The sequence below is a fragment of the Oncorhynchus tshawytscha genome, linkage group LG12 (genome assembly GCF_018296145.1).
Source record: "Oncorhynchus tshawytscha isolate Ot180627B linkage group LG12, Otsh_v2.0, whole genome shotgun sequence".
In the NCBI taxonomy this organism is placed as follows: Eukaryota; Metazoa; Chordata; class Actinopteri; order Salmoniformes; family Salmonidae; genus Oncorhynchus; species Oncorhynchus tshawytscha.
In genome coordinates this window covers 29,907,370-29,924,704 of record NC_056440.1, presented here as the reverse complement: position 1 = coordinate 29,924,704, position 17,335 = coordinate 29,907,370, and the positions used below count along the sequence as shown (strand labels likewise).

The 17,335-nt window shown below is 41.9% G+C and overlaps 1 protein-coding gene across 4 annotated transcripts; it reads right to left on the bottom strand.

Annotated features, from left to right (window-relative positions):
- Positions 1–459: 459 nt before the first annotated feature.
- LOC112262907 (drebrin-like protein B) lies at positions 460–16,292 on the bottom strand. Of its 4 annotated transcripts, XM_024438747.2 has the most exons (15): positions 16,041–16,292; positions 12,906–12,961; positions 8,970–9,082; positions 8,790–8,864; positions 6,956–7,102; positions 6,351–6,428; positions 5,352–5,503; positions 5,186–5,240; positions 4,548–4,622; positions 4,061–4,196; positions 3,620–3,736; positions 3,099–3,215; positions 2,826–2,905; positions 2,545–2,626; positions 460–1,903 (listed from the first exon to the last, which is right to left on the bottom strand). In XM_024438747.2, the coding sequence occupies exons 1-15, from the start codon at positions 16,121–16,123 to the stop codon at positions 1,767–1,769; spliced, it is 1,503 nt and encodes a 500-aa protein (XP_024294515.2). In that variant the 5' UTR covers positions 16,124–16,292; the 3' UTR covers positions 460–1,766. The 4 variants fall into 4 exon arrangements, with proteins under 4 accessions (XP_024294515.2, XP_042187509.1, XP_042187508.1 ...); XM_042331575.1 differs by lacking the exon at positions 12,906–12,961; XM_042331574.1 differs by lacking the exon at positions 3,620–3,736 and having other exon boundaries at positions 16,041–16,290.
- Between the last annotated feature and the right edge of the window lie 1,043 nt (positions 16,293–17,335).

Sequence of the window (17,335 nt, the reverse complement as noted above, 5' to 3'; positions counted from 1 at the left end):
CATCTTTAGGTTTCTTGTAAGTTTCAGCCATTTTCAGTAACATGATGAACTAATCATTTTAGAAAGTGCACTTTGTGAGGCTTTAAGGCATGTCTTTTCAGTTGAGGGAAAAAAAGTGAGATCTTATCTTAAACGATGGGAGAAAAAAAAAACGTTAACTTAAAACTGGCCGTTCATGTGAAACTGAAACTGAGGTAATAACAAAAATCCCCGGCAGTTACCTTTATGTTCTCATTCCAGGAAACTGCTTATAGAATGAATATATATCACAGCTAAGGTTTATGTATGAGACTAAAAGTGATACTCCTAACTGTAGCAACAGTATCAAACAGCTCCTTGAATGTCCCCAATGCTTTCACACCATTCTATTCTATCAGCTAGCTACTACTGCCCTCCCATGTTTAAATCAACTTACTGCCGCCACAACCAACATTTACAAAAGATGCTGTAAGACTTGTACACATTTTACTTGAACTCTTTTATTATGACGAAAGTATTTGCATTACAATATACTCTTGAAAAACAAGGACAACGGATACATCATGCACCTTGAAATTACAGTGACCCTTTTTAATCATTTTTTATCTTTATTTAAAGTGACAATGTCCCACAAACTTATTGCAATGATTTCATTATAAGTTAAAAAAGCAGGGAAGTTGCATAACAGTTATGAAGTTTCCACACAGATTAGAATGAGAGAAAGCACTTTCCAGAGGACAGCATCATCACCCCACTCCTTTACCCTCATTTGGCACTCTCACATGATAACAGCATCTGATCATTGCTCTCTTAAGCCTGCTAAATGAAGCCATTCACAGACCTGTATTTGGATGAAAGCTGGACTGTGAAAGACGGGTACAATTTGTTTCTGCTTAACCTAAGACACAGATAATGACAAGACGATTCAACAACACGACAGGAAAGATTACTCATGCCTTGTTCCGTGTAACTGGTCCCTGAAACAGTCAGTCATTCAAATTCTCTAGGGGCAAAAGAGGGCAGAAGGAGGGTGGGTATGGGGACCAGCTCTGTACATATTTTTAAAAAAAATAATACTTTTGCACAAGGATATGACGATTGTGTCATTTTCACCTCCCATCTTTTCTTGAATTCAGCCACACAGGAGAGCACAGCAAATATAGAACGTTTTGGTTTTCTAATATTCAACTGCAATACCAAACTATGGTTTGAAATTCACGCAGGATTATTTAAGCAAACTCACATAAAATGTCAGTCTGAGGAAAAGGCAAAAAATATATATTTGGTACCGTTATGTGTGCTATGAAATGTTATTATCCTGAACATGACATCAGTGAATGATACAAATAACAAAAAAAAGTACACCTGGAACAAAACTGGCTTCACTTTTTAAGATATGTGATGTACAAGTGTTATTAATGTTCACAATGGAATCTTGAATTGAAACATTTTTAAAAAAGGCTGACAATTTACTGCATCACAGAAGGTAAGAGATTCAGTTTGGGATTTCATCAAAACCTAAACAATGCCACCTAAGTTCTCACAACATAAATGAAATTTCTCTCATCAACAGGGATAGATTTGAGCACCCTCTGGTTACTGTTCATACATTGGTCCATAATGTGAAGGATACAGTTCAGCAATAGACTCTGAAAAGTTCACTGTTGAGTTACTTCTGACATGCTGTGTTCTGGACCTAGCAGTTTTCCTCCTGCCGAATTCTTCTGGGGGGGTTCTTTCTCTTCTGCCTCCTATATGCTGATCTAGTGAGCGGGCAAGGTATGGACTTAGACCAGCTCCACGTAATTGGCTGGGAACATTCCAAAATGACCGTCTGGGCCATAGCCCCGCCACCAGCCCTCATCAATCATCTCGATGCCATTGAGGATGTCATCAGGATCAAAGGAAATCTCTGTCTCATCAGCTGTGGAATGAAAAGAGCAATACCTTAGATCACCATACCTTAGATCACCATGTCCATCTGTTACTGTATTATAGTAAGGTGTCTATTCCGTCGCCAATGTTTCCCTGATTTCGTGAACCCCACTTAAAAAACAGGATAATGGACCTATTATTTTATAATATTTTAGAACTCACCAAAATAAAAACGAGAAAATCATAAATTCCCAAAATGTCATGCCATGTGGCTCCCATTGATTTGGTTTTGTTTGAATCACCCAGATCGCATAAAAACAAGGCATAAGACATTGCAAAGTGTAGAATTGCAGGAAATTAGTTTTGAAACTGCAGTTTCTCTCAGCCCCATGGCAAAATGTGTAGAATTTCAGGAAATTAGCTTTAAAACAGAAACATTGTCAATGGGGCCAAGAAGAGTGCCTCTAAAACCATGCCCCCCCCCACCACACACAAATTTGCCACGGTTGTTGAAAAAAATCCTAGGGTAATAACCACTGCTCACCGACTGCCAGTTTCCATCTAGCAGTTTCACCCACATTCTCCATATGGGAAATACATCACGGTTACACATTGTTCACACAGAGAACCAGTTCAGTGGGCAGAGTGTCTACTGTAAATTGTCAGTAGGCCGTGACTAACAATGCTTACCAGCTTGGTAGTCGTATAGAGCCCTGGCACAGACGCCTCGGTCGGTCTTCTTTGCAGCCACCTCATTTGTGTTCTCTTCCACCTGAGCGAACAACAAGGGGTGCTATACTTCTGAGAATGCTCTTCACATTTAAGTCCAAGCGCACATTTTTACCAAAGTCCTCTGGACTTAAATGGTATTTCAATAATGATTGTGAAAAGGGATTTTCTGATAAAAAAAAGTATACTATTGCTGTTTACAAATAATGAATCTCAATGCTCATGTGCTGACAAATATTTACCTCTGGGGGCTCCTCATAGAGGTTGTTTTGGGCTGGCTCTGTGGCATGGTTGTGCTCAGTGGGAGCTGCCGTTGCCTTTACTGAAAAAGAAAAAGTACATTGTCTTTATCTGAAAAGGAATACCTCTCTACCAACAGGTGGCAGCAGCAACACCAAAAATCCAGAGTACAAAGTAATTATGAAATGTGTCCAGAGGGTCATGATGAAACACAGATGAGAGATGAATCGGACTGTTGTGTGTTCAGACTGAGGTGTGTGGGGAGCAGGGCCCACCTTCATCTTGCCACTGATCCTCAGGGGTTGCATCCTGCTCATCCAAGCACTCAGATTGGGATGGCTCACCCACACTGGGAGTGGATTCATCCACAACGGGCTCATCCACACTGGGTTCTTATTATGACACACAAATGATATACGAGCACAGATACACACAGTGTACAAACATACTAAAGCATGCACTCAAATATTCAGACACAGAATAATTATAAAACCATCTGTCAAGTCTCATGGAAAACAACAAGACACTGAATGAGATTGATGATGTACAGTGATCTAATGATGGACATGGCCTATGAGCCAAGAGGGTGATGTTAAATTGAAATAACAAGAGATGAAAGGGAGTAGCATCAGGTCAATCATTTAGATTGATGGATTTAAAGCGAGTAGCATCAGGTAGGTATTTGACCAAAACACAAACATAGCAATTGTATGTCACTCAGTCACCTACGTGTGAAGTATGTGTGTGTGTGTTGGGAAAGGGTCAGTTTGTGTCAGCAGTATGAGTGAACTCAGACCTGCAGCAGGGACAGGAGAGGCGGAGCCTGTGGGCAGAGGGGAGGCTTGGCGCAGGGGCAAGCGGGACGGCTCGGGCTCGCATGGTTGCTTAGAGAGAAAAGGGCTGTTCAAACGCCCTGAGAAACACACACCAGAGCAGACAGACAGGTTGGCCGGGAAGGTTACCCAGCAGAGCAGAGACAACACAAAGCAGATGTGGACTAGAGACAAGATGTGATACAAGACAATGAGTTAAAGTTGATGAAGGCAGAGTAATGCGACAAGATTCTCCTCCTGCATGTTTCAACATGGCCCAGACAATCCCGTGATCTCGCTGCAAGACCACATCCCCACCTGACAGAGCTAGAAAGCCCAGCTAGGAAACACTCATGGAAAAAACCATTTTAAGAACTACACTATGTATATAAACAGCAAACAGTTGTATTGAATTGGTGGCATACCTGGCTGGGGGCTGGCAGGGGTGTGGGCAGCAGCAGGGGTGTCGGTGTCTGAAGTGCTGGGGGCCATGCCCTTCTCTCTCTGCTTGAACATCTCTCTGGGGTTCATAGAGCGCTGAGAGATCAGGGAGGCCGCCTCCTGAAACACACCGTGTGGTCAGACAGACACACTGGGTATTGTATAGCCATAGCAACATTCCCGATGTGTTCTTTATTAAAAGGGAACAATACCATCTACTGTATGCATAAAGGTGTTCTGAATGATGTTCAAAGATGAGAAGTCATGACCACAGTAAATGGTAGTAGAGCAGAAAGAATGTACAAACAGGAAAATGAAGGTAAGTGAAGCTATGGGGAGTTCAGATTCAAGCAAGGAGCAGATTTGGTTGTGTCAATGGAAAGGGAAGCAGGAAAAAGAGGGTTCTGAGTCACAGGGTATAGGGAACCTTTAAACAATTATTAAACCTACAGGGGGCCACAGTTAACTCACATTGGCTTTCTCTACAGATTCACCACGCTTCATCCCTTTCTTCTGAGCTGCCTGGAAGTCCTTCTCCTGCTCCTCCTGATGATGATGCACAACACATAATTCAACACTACCCACGAGGCTACACCTACCGGTTCTGTATAGTTCGTTCTTGATTTATACTTACGTCCTAAACGTGTGCCTTCACAGTTAAAACAGATAATTTAGGTGGGGTGCAGACCTGAGTTCAAATATCTCAATTACTTTTATATACATTTCAAAGAAAGTGTTCCAATATTTTTGGGGGGAAAAAAACTAATAGTTGAATATTTGAATGCATTTGGAAATACACTTGGAAAGTATTGACATAGTATTTAAATAGTATTTGAAGATGCATTTAAAGAGTAGGCTATTTATAGGAAATTATTTTAAAATAATTCCAATAGAAGTAATTGAGTAAGGCTACATTATTTGAAAATATGTAGGCCTATTTAAATAACAAATACACATGTATTTGAACCCAGTTCTGGCAGGGTGCATGTTGTATAAACGGATCTGCTGCCCCCTACATGAGGATGAAACACCAGTTAAACATAGCGGATTTGATTTGAATTCTCCTCAGTCAGCCGGCCTGTCCTGCTGTGAGTCAGCAGACAGCTCACCCATTGTTGTTTTTCATTGTCTCTGCTCTCAGCTTCCTGCTGCTGCTGGTACTTCCTGTTAAACAAATGGGAAAAGCAGACTTAATGGAAACCTGGCTGTCTTAATAAGGTCAACTCGATAAGATAACCACCTCCAGCTAAGTTTACTAACCACCATTTTACTCACTTCTGCTGGTCAATCATAGAGGCCCTCTCCTTGTCTCTCTTCTCTCTGAGAGTTGCCTCCTTGGCCTCTCGATCCTTCCGATCTTTCTCCAGCTTGTGTCGCTCTTCATCTGCCTTGCTGCGCTCCTCCCGCTGCCGCTTCTCCTCATCTTTCTGAGACACAGAGAACACGAGACCAGGTTAGGGTATTCACTGTCATAAAGGTCTATTTCATCAGAACAAGCTGAGCAACACAAGCAAATCTAACCAGTATTTACATTTAAATGTACATTTTTGTAATTCAGCAGACGCTCTTATCCAGAGCGACTCACAAATAGTTAATTCATCTTAAGATAACTAGGTGAGACAACATCACAATCGTATCAAGTACATTTTCCCTCATGAGCAAAGTCAGTGCAAGTAGAAAAAGCACGTGAGAGTTATTTAAGATACTCTTCAGAGGTAGGTTTTCAAATGTTTTCAGAAGATGGGCAGGGACTCCGCTGTCCTTACTTTAGGGGGAAGCTTGTTCCACCATTGGGATGCCAGGACAGAGAAGAGTTTTGACTGGCTGAGTGGGAGCTGCCCTCCTGTAGGGGTGGGAGGGCCAAGAGGCCAGAGGTGGCGTGCTCGGTTTGGGATATAGAGTTTGAGCATAGCTTGAAGGTAAGGAGGGGCTTCACATTGCTGCTCTGTAGGCAAGTACCAGGGTCTGGAAGATGACGCAAGCGTCGACTGGACACCAGTGGCGTGTGTGGAGGAGCGTGGCGACATGGAGAACTTAGGAAGGTTGATGGCACAAGCGGGGAGCCCAGCCAACAGCGAGTTAGTTGCAGTATTCTACATGGGATATGACAAGTGCCTGGATTAGGACCTGCGCCATTCCTGTGTGAGGTAGGGTCATACTCCACGGATGTTGTAGAGCATTAACCTGCTGGAGCCACGCCAAGGTTCTTTGCACTCTGGGAGGGGGACACCGTGGAGTCCCTGTAGTGGCAGTAAGGTGTTGGGGCTGACTCACCTCTGCCTGCGCCCAGAAGTTGTCTTTATTGGTCCGTTTGATTTCAGACATGGCGTTGGTCTTCTGATACACAGAGCCCTGTCACAACAAAATACAAGCGTTAGTTAAACACAACAAAAAACTAATTGGCACTCCTAGACACCAACCCCCCACCTAGATCCAGTACTGACACAGCATGTCGGTTAATTATGCAGAGTTAACAGGCTTTAAACAGCCTGTCCTGGCCTGGCCTCTCTGGCTCCAGCCCTGGCCAACAATCATGAGCTCAACTAAGCCCCTGGATTCTACTGCACATGAGTCACTGTAAACAACCAGCTCTGCACGTCACAACATCCAACATGTTGGAAACAAACCCACACTGAGAATCTCTCATCCGCAGCCTTGTGCAATGAATCTTACCAAAAATGTCCACAGGCAGACAAGTTATTAACCGTAACAAATTAGCTATGCGAGTATATCTGACCACAAAGCAACTTGCCTAACAGTGCAACCTGCCTGTACAAAACATCTCTACAGACACTTAACATCTGATGAAACAAACTCAATGCATAACTAAAATGTTCTGATTTTAATTTCCAAAAGGATAAGATGTATTTGGTACGTACCACAGGTCCTTGGGGACCAGCGTCTCGGAACTTGTTGGACTCTTTGTGGAAGCTGTAGTTGGCCCCTGAGGCCTTGGCCACCTTTTGCATAATAGCCTCAGGTTCCACATCCTCCTCTGCACGGGCGTTTATTGTGACATGGGCTCCCTGGAGTTACAGCAGACATTTTAGCTACAAACAACACGCGTCACACATTACAGACAGATAAGGCCATGAAAGAGCTGTCCATAGGAGGGATATTTGATATCTGACAGCCACCACCCATAGGATTTGTTGACATGCAGTTAGCAAGGTGACTTTCATGATAACAACTGATAACAGACCACTTCAAGAGCTGATTCAGAAACCACAACCAATAATTTACCATAAGTAGCATCCAACTAAATACACTATATATGCACAAATGTATGTTGAGGCCCCTTCAAATTAGTGGATTAGACTATTTCAGCCACACCCATTGCTGACAGGTGTATAAAATTGAGGACACAGCCATGAATACTGCCAATGTTTGACAATGGAGTTGAATGGCTTTACTGAAGAGCTCAGACTTTCTACGTGGCACCGTCACAGGATGCCACCTTTCCAACTAGTCAGTTCGTCAAATTTCTGTCCTGCTAGAGCTGACCAACTCAACTGTAAGTGCTGTTGTGAAGTGGAAACGTCTAGGAGCAACAATGGTTCATCCACGAGGTGGTAGGCCACACAATCTCACATAAAAGTGACAGCCAAGTGCTGAAGCTCGTAAAAATCATCTGTCCTCGGTGGAAACACTCACTACAGAGTTCCAAACTGCCTCTGGGAGCAACGTCAGCAAAATGACTGTTCGTTGGGAGCTTCATTAAATGAGTTTCCAAGGCCGAGCAGCCGCACACAAGCCTAAGATCACCATGCGCAATGCCAAGCGCCGGCTAGAGTGGTGTAAAGCTCCCCGCCATTGGACTCTGGAGCAGTGGAAATACATTCTCTGGAGTGATGAATCACGCTTCACCATCTGGCAGTTCGACGGACAAATCTGGGTTTGGCAGATACCAGGAGAATGCTACCTGCCCCAAAGCATAGTGCCAACTGTAAAGTTTGATGGATGGGGAATAATGGTCTGGGGCTGTTTTTCATGGTTTGGGCCCCTTCGTTCCAGTGAACGGAAATCATAACGCTACAGCATACAATGACATTCTAGATGATTCTGTGCTTCCAACTTTGTGGCAACAGTTTGGGGAAGGCCCTTTCCTGTTTCAGCATGACAATCCGTGCACAAAGCGATGTCCATACAGAAATTATTTGTCGAGGTCAGTGTGGAAGAACTTGACTGGCCTGCAGAGCCCTGACCTCAACCCGACTGAACACCTTTGGGATGAATTGGAACACCAACTGCGAGCTAGGCCCAATCGTCCAACATCAGTAACCGGCCTCGCTAATGCTCGTGGTTGAATGGAAGCAAGTTCCCTCAGCAATGTTCCAACATCTAGTGGAAATCTGATATAGCATGAAAGGGGAGACCAACTCCATCAATGTCCATGATTTGGGAATGAGATGTTCAATGAGCAGGTGTCCACATACTACAAAATTACACTACATGACCAAAAGTAGTTGATTTCGATCATTAACTAAACATAAGCAGTCTGTATGGAGAAAATGCCTAGACCAGGGGTACTCAACTATTAGCCTATGAGGTCCGGAGCCTCCTGGTTCGGTTCTACCTGATAATGAATTGCACACACCTGGTGTCCCAGGTCTAAATCAGTCCCTAATTTGAAGGGAATAATTTAAAAAATGCATTGGAACTGGCTTCGAGGTCCAGAGTTAGAGTGGTCTAAACCATGCCAAATTATATTACCTTGAGAAAATTAGCTATGGAGCTGACATGATTGGCACATAGTCCTTTCCTGGCGTCTTTCACACCTTCTCCAGTCTGAAACACAAATACTCATAGGATTTATTCAACTTGACAACATGATTTACAAAATACAGAGGATTGCCCCCTTTGGAAGAAAAGGGAGTGTAGTGCAGCACTCACCCAGTTGATCAGGACGTATTTGCACAGGCCAGAGTTTGGGTCCTCGACACGACAGAAAGCGTACATTATTTTACCGCTGCTAAGTTCCTCCACCAGTTCCTCCAGTCCACCATCTGAAAACACCAGTATCAGGAATATTGTAGAATTTATGTTCTATGCAAAGTCTGTCATGTACATGACTGTGTATAGCCTACATTATGTACACAATATATGGCAAATGACTCCCTTTTTCAACCTGCTCTATTTTTGAAAGTGTGTATTGTAAGTAGGGTTGCAGATTTTGGGGAATATTCAGGAGGTGGAAACTTTCCATGGGAATTAATATCATTTAAATGTATGTTTTTTTTGCATTGGATATATTTACCATATGGCAACAGAAACAAACATTTGACCTTATCATAAGTAGACATAATTGCAAATGATTAAATCCTTCCAATAGGGAAAAATAAATTGTTACAATTTTAACTTTTAATTAAATGAGTTGACTATTCACATGGGATGATTTCACTGAACAACAAAAGTAAGGGAATATTGAATGATCAGTCACATCTCCCAAAAACGTTTTCAACATACACTACCATTCAAAAGTTTGGGGTCACTTAGAAATTCAAGTCTTTTAAAGAAAAGCACATTTGTTGTCCATTAAAATGACACAATTAAGCAGAAATACAATACATTAACAATGTCTATACTGTATTGTAGCTGGAAACTGCTGATTTTTATTGGAATATCGACATAAGCCCATTATCAGCAACCATCACTCCTGTGTTCCAATGGCACGTTGTGTTAGCTAATCCAAGTTGATCATTTTAAAAAAGGCTAATTAATCATTAGAAAACCCTTTTGCAATTATGTTAGCAAAGCTGAAAACTGTTGTTCTGATTAAAGAAGCAATAAAACGGTCCTTCTTAAGACTAGTTGAGTATCTGGAGCATCAGCTTTTATGGGTTCAATTACAGGCTCAAAATGGCCAGAAACAAAGACCTTTCTTCTGAAACTCATCAGTCTATTCTTGTTCTGAGAAATGAAGGCTATTCCATGCAAGAAATTACCAACAAACTGAAGATCTTGTACAACGCTGTGTAGTACTCCCTTCACAGAACACCACTAACTGGCTCCAAACAGAATGGAAAGAGTGGGAGGCCCCGGTGCACAACTGAGCAAGAGAACAAGTATATTAGTGTCTAGTTTGAGAAACAGACATCTCAAGTCCTCAACTGGCAGCTTCATGAAATGAAGTGACACCATAGGCATTGTTGATCTCTGCACAAGACAGGATGCTCTTGCCAGCATACTTGGGGTCCAACATGTACGCTGCGGCGTGTATGGGCTTCAGGCAGAAGTCTTCACGCTTTTTGATGCATTTCAGAACTGCAGTTTCCTCTGCTTGGAGCAACAGTGAAGTGGGCAGGGCAGTACGGATTTCTTCTCTTACATTTGCAAGCAGAGTCTGAACATCAGACAGGATGGCATTGTCTCCCTCAATCCATGCAATGGCTACTGCTATAGGTTTCAGGAGTTTCAGGCTGCTTACCACTCTCTCCCAAAATACATAATCCAGGAGGATCCTCTTGATGGGCCTGTCCATATCGGCAGACTATGATATGACCATTTCTTGGAGAGACGCCTTCCCCTCCAGGACTGTCAAACGTGACACCACCACCCTAATGGGTGTTGCTGGGCAGCTTCAATGTGGTGCTCTTATTCTTCTCACTTTACTTGGTGAGGTAGATTGCTGCTATAACTTGATGACCCTTCACATACCTAACCATTTCCTTGGCTCTCTTGTAGAGTGTATCCATTGTTTTCAGTGCCATGCTGTCCTAGAGGAGCAGATTCAATGGGTGTGATGTGAGGGTAAGACTCCTCCACTTTAGACCAAGCAGCCTTCATGTTCGCAGCATTGTCTGTCACCAGTGGAAATACCTTCTGTGGTCCAAGGTTATTGATAACTGCCTTCAGCTCATCTGCAATGTCGAGACCGGTGTGTCTATTGTCCCTTGTGTCTGTGCGCTTGTAGAATACTGGTTAGGTGTGGAGATGATGTAGTTAATTATTCCTTGTCCACAAACATTTGACCACCCACCAGAGATGATTGCAATACAGTCTACTTTCTCTATTATTTGCTTGACCTTCACTTGAACTCTGTTGAACTCTGCATCCAGAAAATGAGTAGATAACGCATGTCTGGTTGGAGGGGTGTATGCTGGGCAAAGAACATTCAGAAATCTCTTCCAATACACCATGCCTGTGAGCATCAGAGGTGAACCAGTTGCATACACGGCTCAAGCAAGACATTCATCAGCATTTCTGACTACGTTCCTCCATTGAGTGAAAAAAAACCTTTGATTCTAGGAGAACCATGAGCTGTTGCTATCGATAAAGTGTCATCCTTTTCACCTCGAATAGAAGTAGAGGGACTTTTGTCAGAGGTCGCTTGTTGTGAGAACTGAGGGAATTTGATGCACTTGGCCAGATGATTCAGCATATTTCTTGCATTCTTCACATACAAGTTGGCACAGTTTTTGCAAATGTACACAGCTTTTCCTTCTACATTAGCTGTAGTGAAATGTCTCCACACAGATGGTGCTGCAGCATTTTCCTGTAAAGATTATGAAAATAATGAGTGAAAAAACCCTGAATACAATTCCATATGCAGATAAATAGCTAAGCAGTTAGATTAAACAACTCCTTTGCAAAATGTTTTAAAATGAAACATGTATGGAAACAGGTGAATTAACACTCTCAATTAGCAGGCTCAAGCAATCTAAAACCTACATGGTAGCAAAAACTAACCATCAGAAATTGTTAACAAGTTAGAAATTATTTAAACACACTTTACTGTAGGCTACTATTTATGACATGCAAAAAATCATGCATGTCATATAAAATATATTCACCCCACCCAGTATTGTAATCAAAACTTACCAGAAAGCATGGAGTCCTTGGCTCAGACAGTGTAGTAGTGTGGGCTCAATAGCATCTCAGTGTGCAAGATCTTGAGCATCAGCTGTACATGTGATGGAAGAATGCACTGTGCAAGCAGAGGGTTGCAATTCCATTGAATTGGGGATAGTTTAACCAAAATATGCCACAAGACCTAGAATTGCCTTGTGTATCCCACAAAAAAAAGGTTCATTGTTGTTATAAGCTATCTTTTTTTGATGAATTTTTGCAAAATTCCCCAAATTCCAGGCTGGAATTTTACTGCAAAGTTGCCAACCCTTTGCAACCATAGTTGTAAGTATCTTGATTAATCCCCCTGCCCCCCGAAAAGACGAATACACCAGCGTTAGCCTTTTTGTATACCACGTCAATTAATTATCAGATCTATGCAGAAACAGAGTGCTCATTTTCTTTATATTCCTGTAGTCACCTGTTGAAGTGTCCTGGGGCAAGGATTATTTTTGGGATTTTCATGTACCTCATTCAAGCACCTGATTTTCTTATTTTTCAATCTTGGCTAAAGCGCGATTGGGTACACTTTCTACTTAATGATAGCTACTTTGAGGACATTTTTTGCCAACTTACTATGACTGACATGTGGTCATCTCACCTTGCTACCTTAAAATGAATGCACTAACTCTAATCTAAGTCGCTCTGGATAAGAGCGTCTGCTAAATGACTAAAATGTAAATGTTTTCCCCTACTACATTACACATGCTTGGTTATCTTTCTTTTCACATATGCAAATAGTTATCTTCTGAAAGAAAACTGTCTGGGAGACTTACCCAAACAATAAAAATGTGTCACTACTGCAAAAGATTAACATTTACCTTTGCTTGCATCTTTTAAATTGCCTTACTGTGCTTTGAGAGCAATTCAGTAGCACACCTTAAGTGAGGGTGATGATCTCAGACAACATTGCAGACTCGATACCAGACAGAATACATTTACATGTTGAAGCTTTTCTTGGATTCTGTCTACCACACTCACCTCCCTTCTCTGCCAATCGTATATCATTAGTGTTCCCCTCGTAGGTGAACAAGGCCCTGCAGAGAAGAACGCCAGGTTACAGGATCACACAACCATTGCAAAATTGTAGATTGGTAGCCTAATAAGCAGTTTAAATAGACTGCCAGCATCAGTATTCACAACCAAACTTAGCAAGTTATTGCAGAATAGCATCCTGAAGCTACCTGGCTAAGTGATGTGCCTTACTCAAAACATGACACTTGATTGAACTGCATTACTTCGGATCGTAACCATTAAAGCTGCAATATGTAACTTTTTGGGTGACCCACCAAATTCACATTGAAAAGTGAGATAGATCTATCATCCTCATTGAAAGCAAGTCAAAGAAGCGGTAGATCTGTTCCATTTCATGATAGCCAAATTGGTAGTTACAGTCTTGTCCCATCGCGGCAACTCCCGTACGGAGGCGAAGGTCGAGAGCCATACATCCTCTGAAACACAACCCTGCCAAGCCGCACTGCTTCTTGACACTGATCTCTTAACCTAGAAGCCAGCCGCACCAATGTGTTAGAGGAAACACCATACAACTGGCAACCGAAATCAGCGCGCATGTGCCAGGCCCTCCACAGGAGTTGCTAGAGCGCAATGGGACAAGTACATCCCAGCCAGCCAAACCCTCCCCTAACCCGGGTGATGCGGGGCCAATTGTGCACCGCCTCATTGGTCTCCCGGTCTCGACACAGCCCGGGATCAAACCGGGTCTTTAAAGATGCCTCAAGCACCGCAATGCAGTGCCTTAGACCACTGCGCCACTCTGGAGTCTATGTGAGCAATTTCTATGCTTCCCGTTCCTAAGTTTCATTTTTGCATCTTTTACTTTCGGTTTTGTACATCAGCTTCAAAGAGCTGAAAATACTATATTTTCAGTTTAGATGGTACACTATACTTGCTTGTATTGTCACATATACTGAAATTAGGCAAACTATTAGAATTTGAACAAACAGGAAATGGCAGAGCGATTTCAGCTTAGTGCAACTTAGTGTGCAAAATGTAGAGCTTTTGTAGAGCTATGCATACCAAACAAAAATATGTAAAGTGTTGGTCCCATGTTTCATGAGCTGAAATATCCCAGAAATGTTCCACTCACAAAATGCTTATTGCTTTAAAAGTTGTGCACCTTTTTCTTTACATCCCTGTTAGTGAGCATTTCTCCTTTGCCAAGATAATCCATCTACCTAACAGGTGTAGCATATCAAGAAGCTGATTAAATAGCATGATCATTACAAGTGCACTTTGTGCTGGGGACAATAAAATATCACTTTTAAAAAATGTGCAGTTGTATCACAATACCACAGATGCCTAAAGCTGAGGGAGCGTGCAATCGGCATACTGACTGCAGGAATGTCCACCAGAGCTGTTGCCAGAGAATTTAATGTTCATTTCTCTACCATAAGTCACCTCCAATGTCATTTTAGAGAATTTGGCATACATCCAACCGACCTCACAACATGTTGCAACGCCAGCTCAGGACCTCCACATTCAGCTTCTTCACCTGCGGCATCATCTGAGACCAACCATTCGGACAGCTGATGAAACTGTGGGTTTGCACAACCAAATTATTTCTGCACAAACCGTCTCAGGGAAGCTCATCTGTGTGCTCGTCATCCTCACCAGGGTCTTGACCTGACTGAAGTGTCATAACCGACTTCAGTGGACAAATGCTCACCTTCGACAGCCACTGACAAGCTGGAGAAGTGTGCTCTTTACAGATGAATCTCGGTTTCAACTGTACCGGGCAGATGGCAGACAGCATGTATGGCGACATGTGGGAAGCGGTTTGCTGATGTCAATGTTGTGAACAGAGTGCCCCATGGTGGCATTATAGTATGGGCAGGCATAAGCTATGGACAATGAACACAATTGCATTTTAATTTGATGGAAACTTAAATGCATAGATACCATGAGATCCTGAAGCCCATTGTCGTGCCAGTCATCCTCTCATGTTTCAGCATGATAATGCACAGCCCTGTACACAATTCCTGGAAGCTGAAAATGTCCCCATTGTTTCATAGTCTGCATACTCACTAGACATGTCAACCATTGAGCATGTTTGGCATGCTCTGCATCGACGTGTACAACAGCATGTTCCAGCCAATATCAGCAACTTCGCACAGCCATTGAAGAGGAGTGGAACAACATTCCACAATCAACGGCCTTATCAACTCTATGCAAAGGAGATGTGTCACGCTGCATGAGACAAATAGTGGTCACACCTGGTTCTGATCCATGCCCCTACATTTTTTTTTTTAAAGGTATCTGTGACTAACAGATGCATACCAATATTCCCAGGCATGTGCAATTCATAGCTTAGGGCCGAATGAGTTCATTTCAGCTATTTTTGAACTGAGACTCAGTAAAATCTTTGAAATTGTTGCATGTTGCGTTTATTTTTGTTCAGTGTAATTATATGGTGAGAAATGTCTAAAAACACTTATGAGAGCTTCCTCTTTTAGTTAGCCAAGTCTGGTCCCTATGCCATGGTTGAGCTAAATAACTTTGAATTCAGCAACAGGATGTGTGCGAAGACTAAAACCCTCTGGGTTTGATAAACCGTCTTGACAACTAAAGAAGGTTAATTAAGGTAATCTTTAAACACCTACACCAACAGGTTTTATTTGAAGTGACACAGAAAATTAACTTGATGCTCCAGAAACGTATTTTCTCTAGTACAAATTCGGACTAACTAGCTACTGTAGCTAGCTAACATTAGCCAAATGAGTTAGCTGCATACAAGTTTAGGCATTGCAATATGAATGAATCCAATAAAATAAACGAAAACAGGTAACTCAAATAGGCTAACAGTCATGTTATATAGCACCATCATTAACTAGTTAGCTAACGTTAGATAGCTACTTAACAAGCTAAGGAAATTGCCAGACTACAAGGTCATCAGATTTACCTCGACGAAACATGGCAATAATCATCATACTGCTTCCTTGTAACACAATTCATTTTCATGGCACAACTAGCGAGCTAGTTAACTGATATGATAGCTAAGTACGGGGGGAAATAAATGTTAGCTAGGGAGCTAGCTACTTAAACATAGCGGATGCAACATGTTATGGCGAGGCAATTAAAGCAAGCTACCGTCCTTACCAGTTGGTGTTGGATTTCTCATCTACAACCTCTTTGTAAGCATTTGTCAGGGAAATTCCGTTTTTACTTAAGTTCACTGCCATCTTTCTTTCGCTCAAACACTTGTGCTAACTGTGAAACGCCCGTCCTAGCTACTTTATGGAGGAAGTAGAATAGAATAACTTCTGAATGAGCGCTCAGCACACAGGAAACTCGTCTCATAACTTGAACAGAACCAGAGATATCTCTGACAGAACATTCCACCTCATCCACTCTGACTAGGCGCCCTCTGATGGAACATTGACGTGAAACTGGTCATGTTTACAATACTCTTTCTGTACCATTTATGCAAGTAATGTATATAATGTTTTTCTTTTCCATACACTGACTAGGCTACATGCAACCCCAATTTTTGTCTTAAAGTAGACTTTTTTAACTTTTCTGCTTGTAAAATAAACTTTACATGTGGAGTTCTCTGGGGCAGCTACAGTTAGCAGGATGTAGAGTGGGGCCAAGCGTTCTAGATAAGCGTATTATTGTTTGTTCCAAAAAAAGGTTTTACAGACCCAAAGTAGAAACATCCCTAATCTCTGATATTCGTAACAAAATTGATCTAACCCTGATAACACAGCCTGTTAGACCAGACATGGAAAACTACACAGACAAGGGAATATATATATATATATATATATATATATATATATATATATATATATATATATATAGTTGAAATATGAAGATTACATACACTTAGGTTGGAGTCATTAAAACTCGATTTTCAACCACTCCACAAAAGTCTTGTTAACAAACTATCGTTTTGGCAAGTCGGTTAGAACATCTACTTTGTGCATGACACAAGTCATTTTTCCAACAATTGTTTACAGACAGATTATTTAACTTATTCACTGCATCACAATTCCAGTGGGTCAGAAGTTTACATACACTAAATTGACTGTTCCTTTAAACAGCTTGGAAAAATCCTGAAAATTATGTCATGGCTTTAGAAGCTTCTAATAGGCTAATTGACATCATTTGAGTCTATTTGTGTACCTGTGGATGTATTTCAAGGCCTACCTTCAAACTCAGTGTCTCTTTGCTTGACACCATGGGAAAATCAAAAGAAAATCAGTCAAGGCCTCAGATTTTATTTTTTTAGACCTCCACAAGTCTGGTTCATCCTTGGGAGCAATTTCCAAATGCCTGAAGGTAACACGTTCATTTGTACTAACAATAGTACGCAAGTATAAACACCATGGGACCAAGCAACAGTCATACCGCTCAGGAAGGAGACGCGTTTTGTCACCTAGAGATTAATG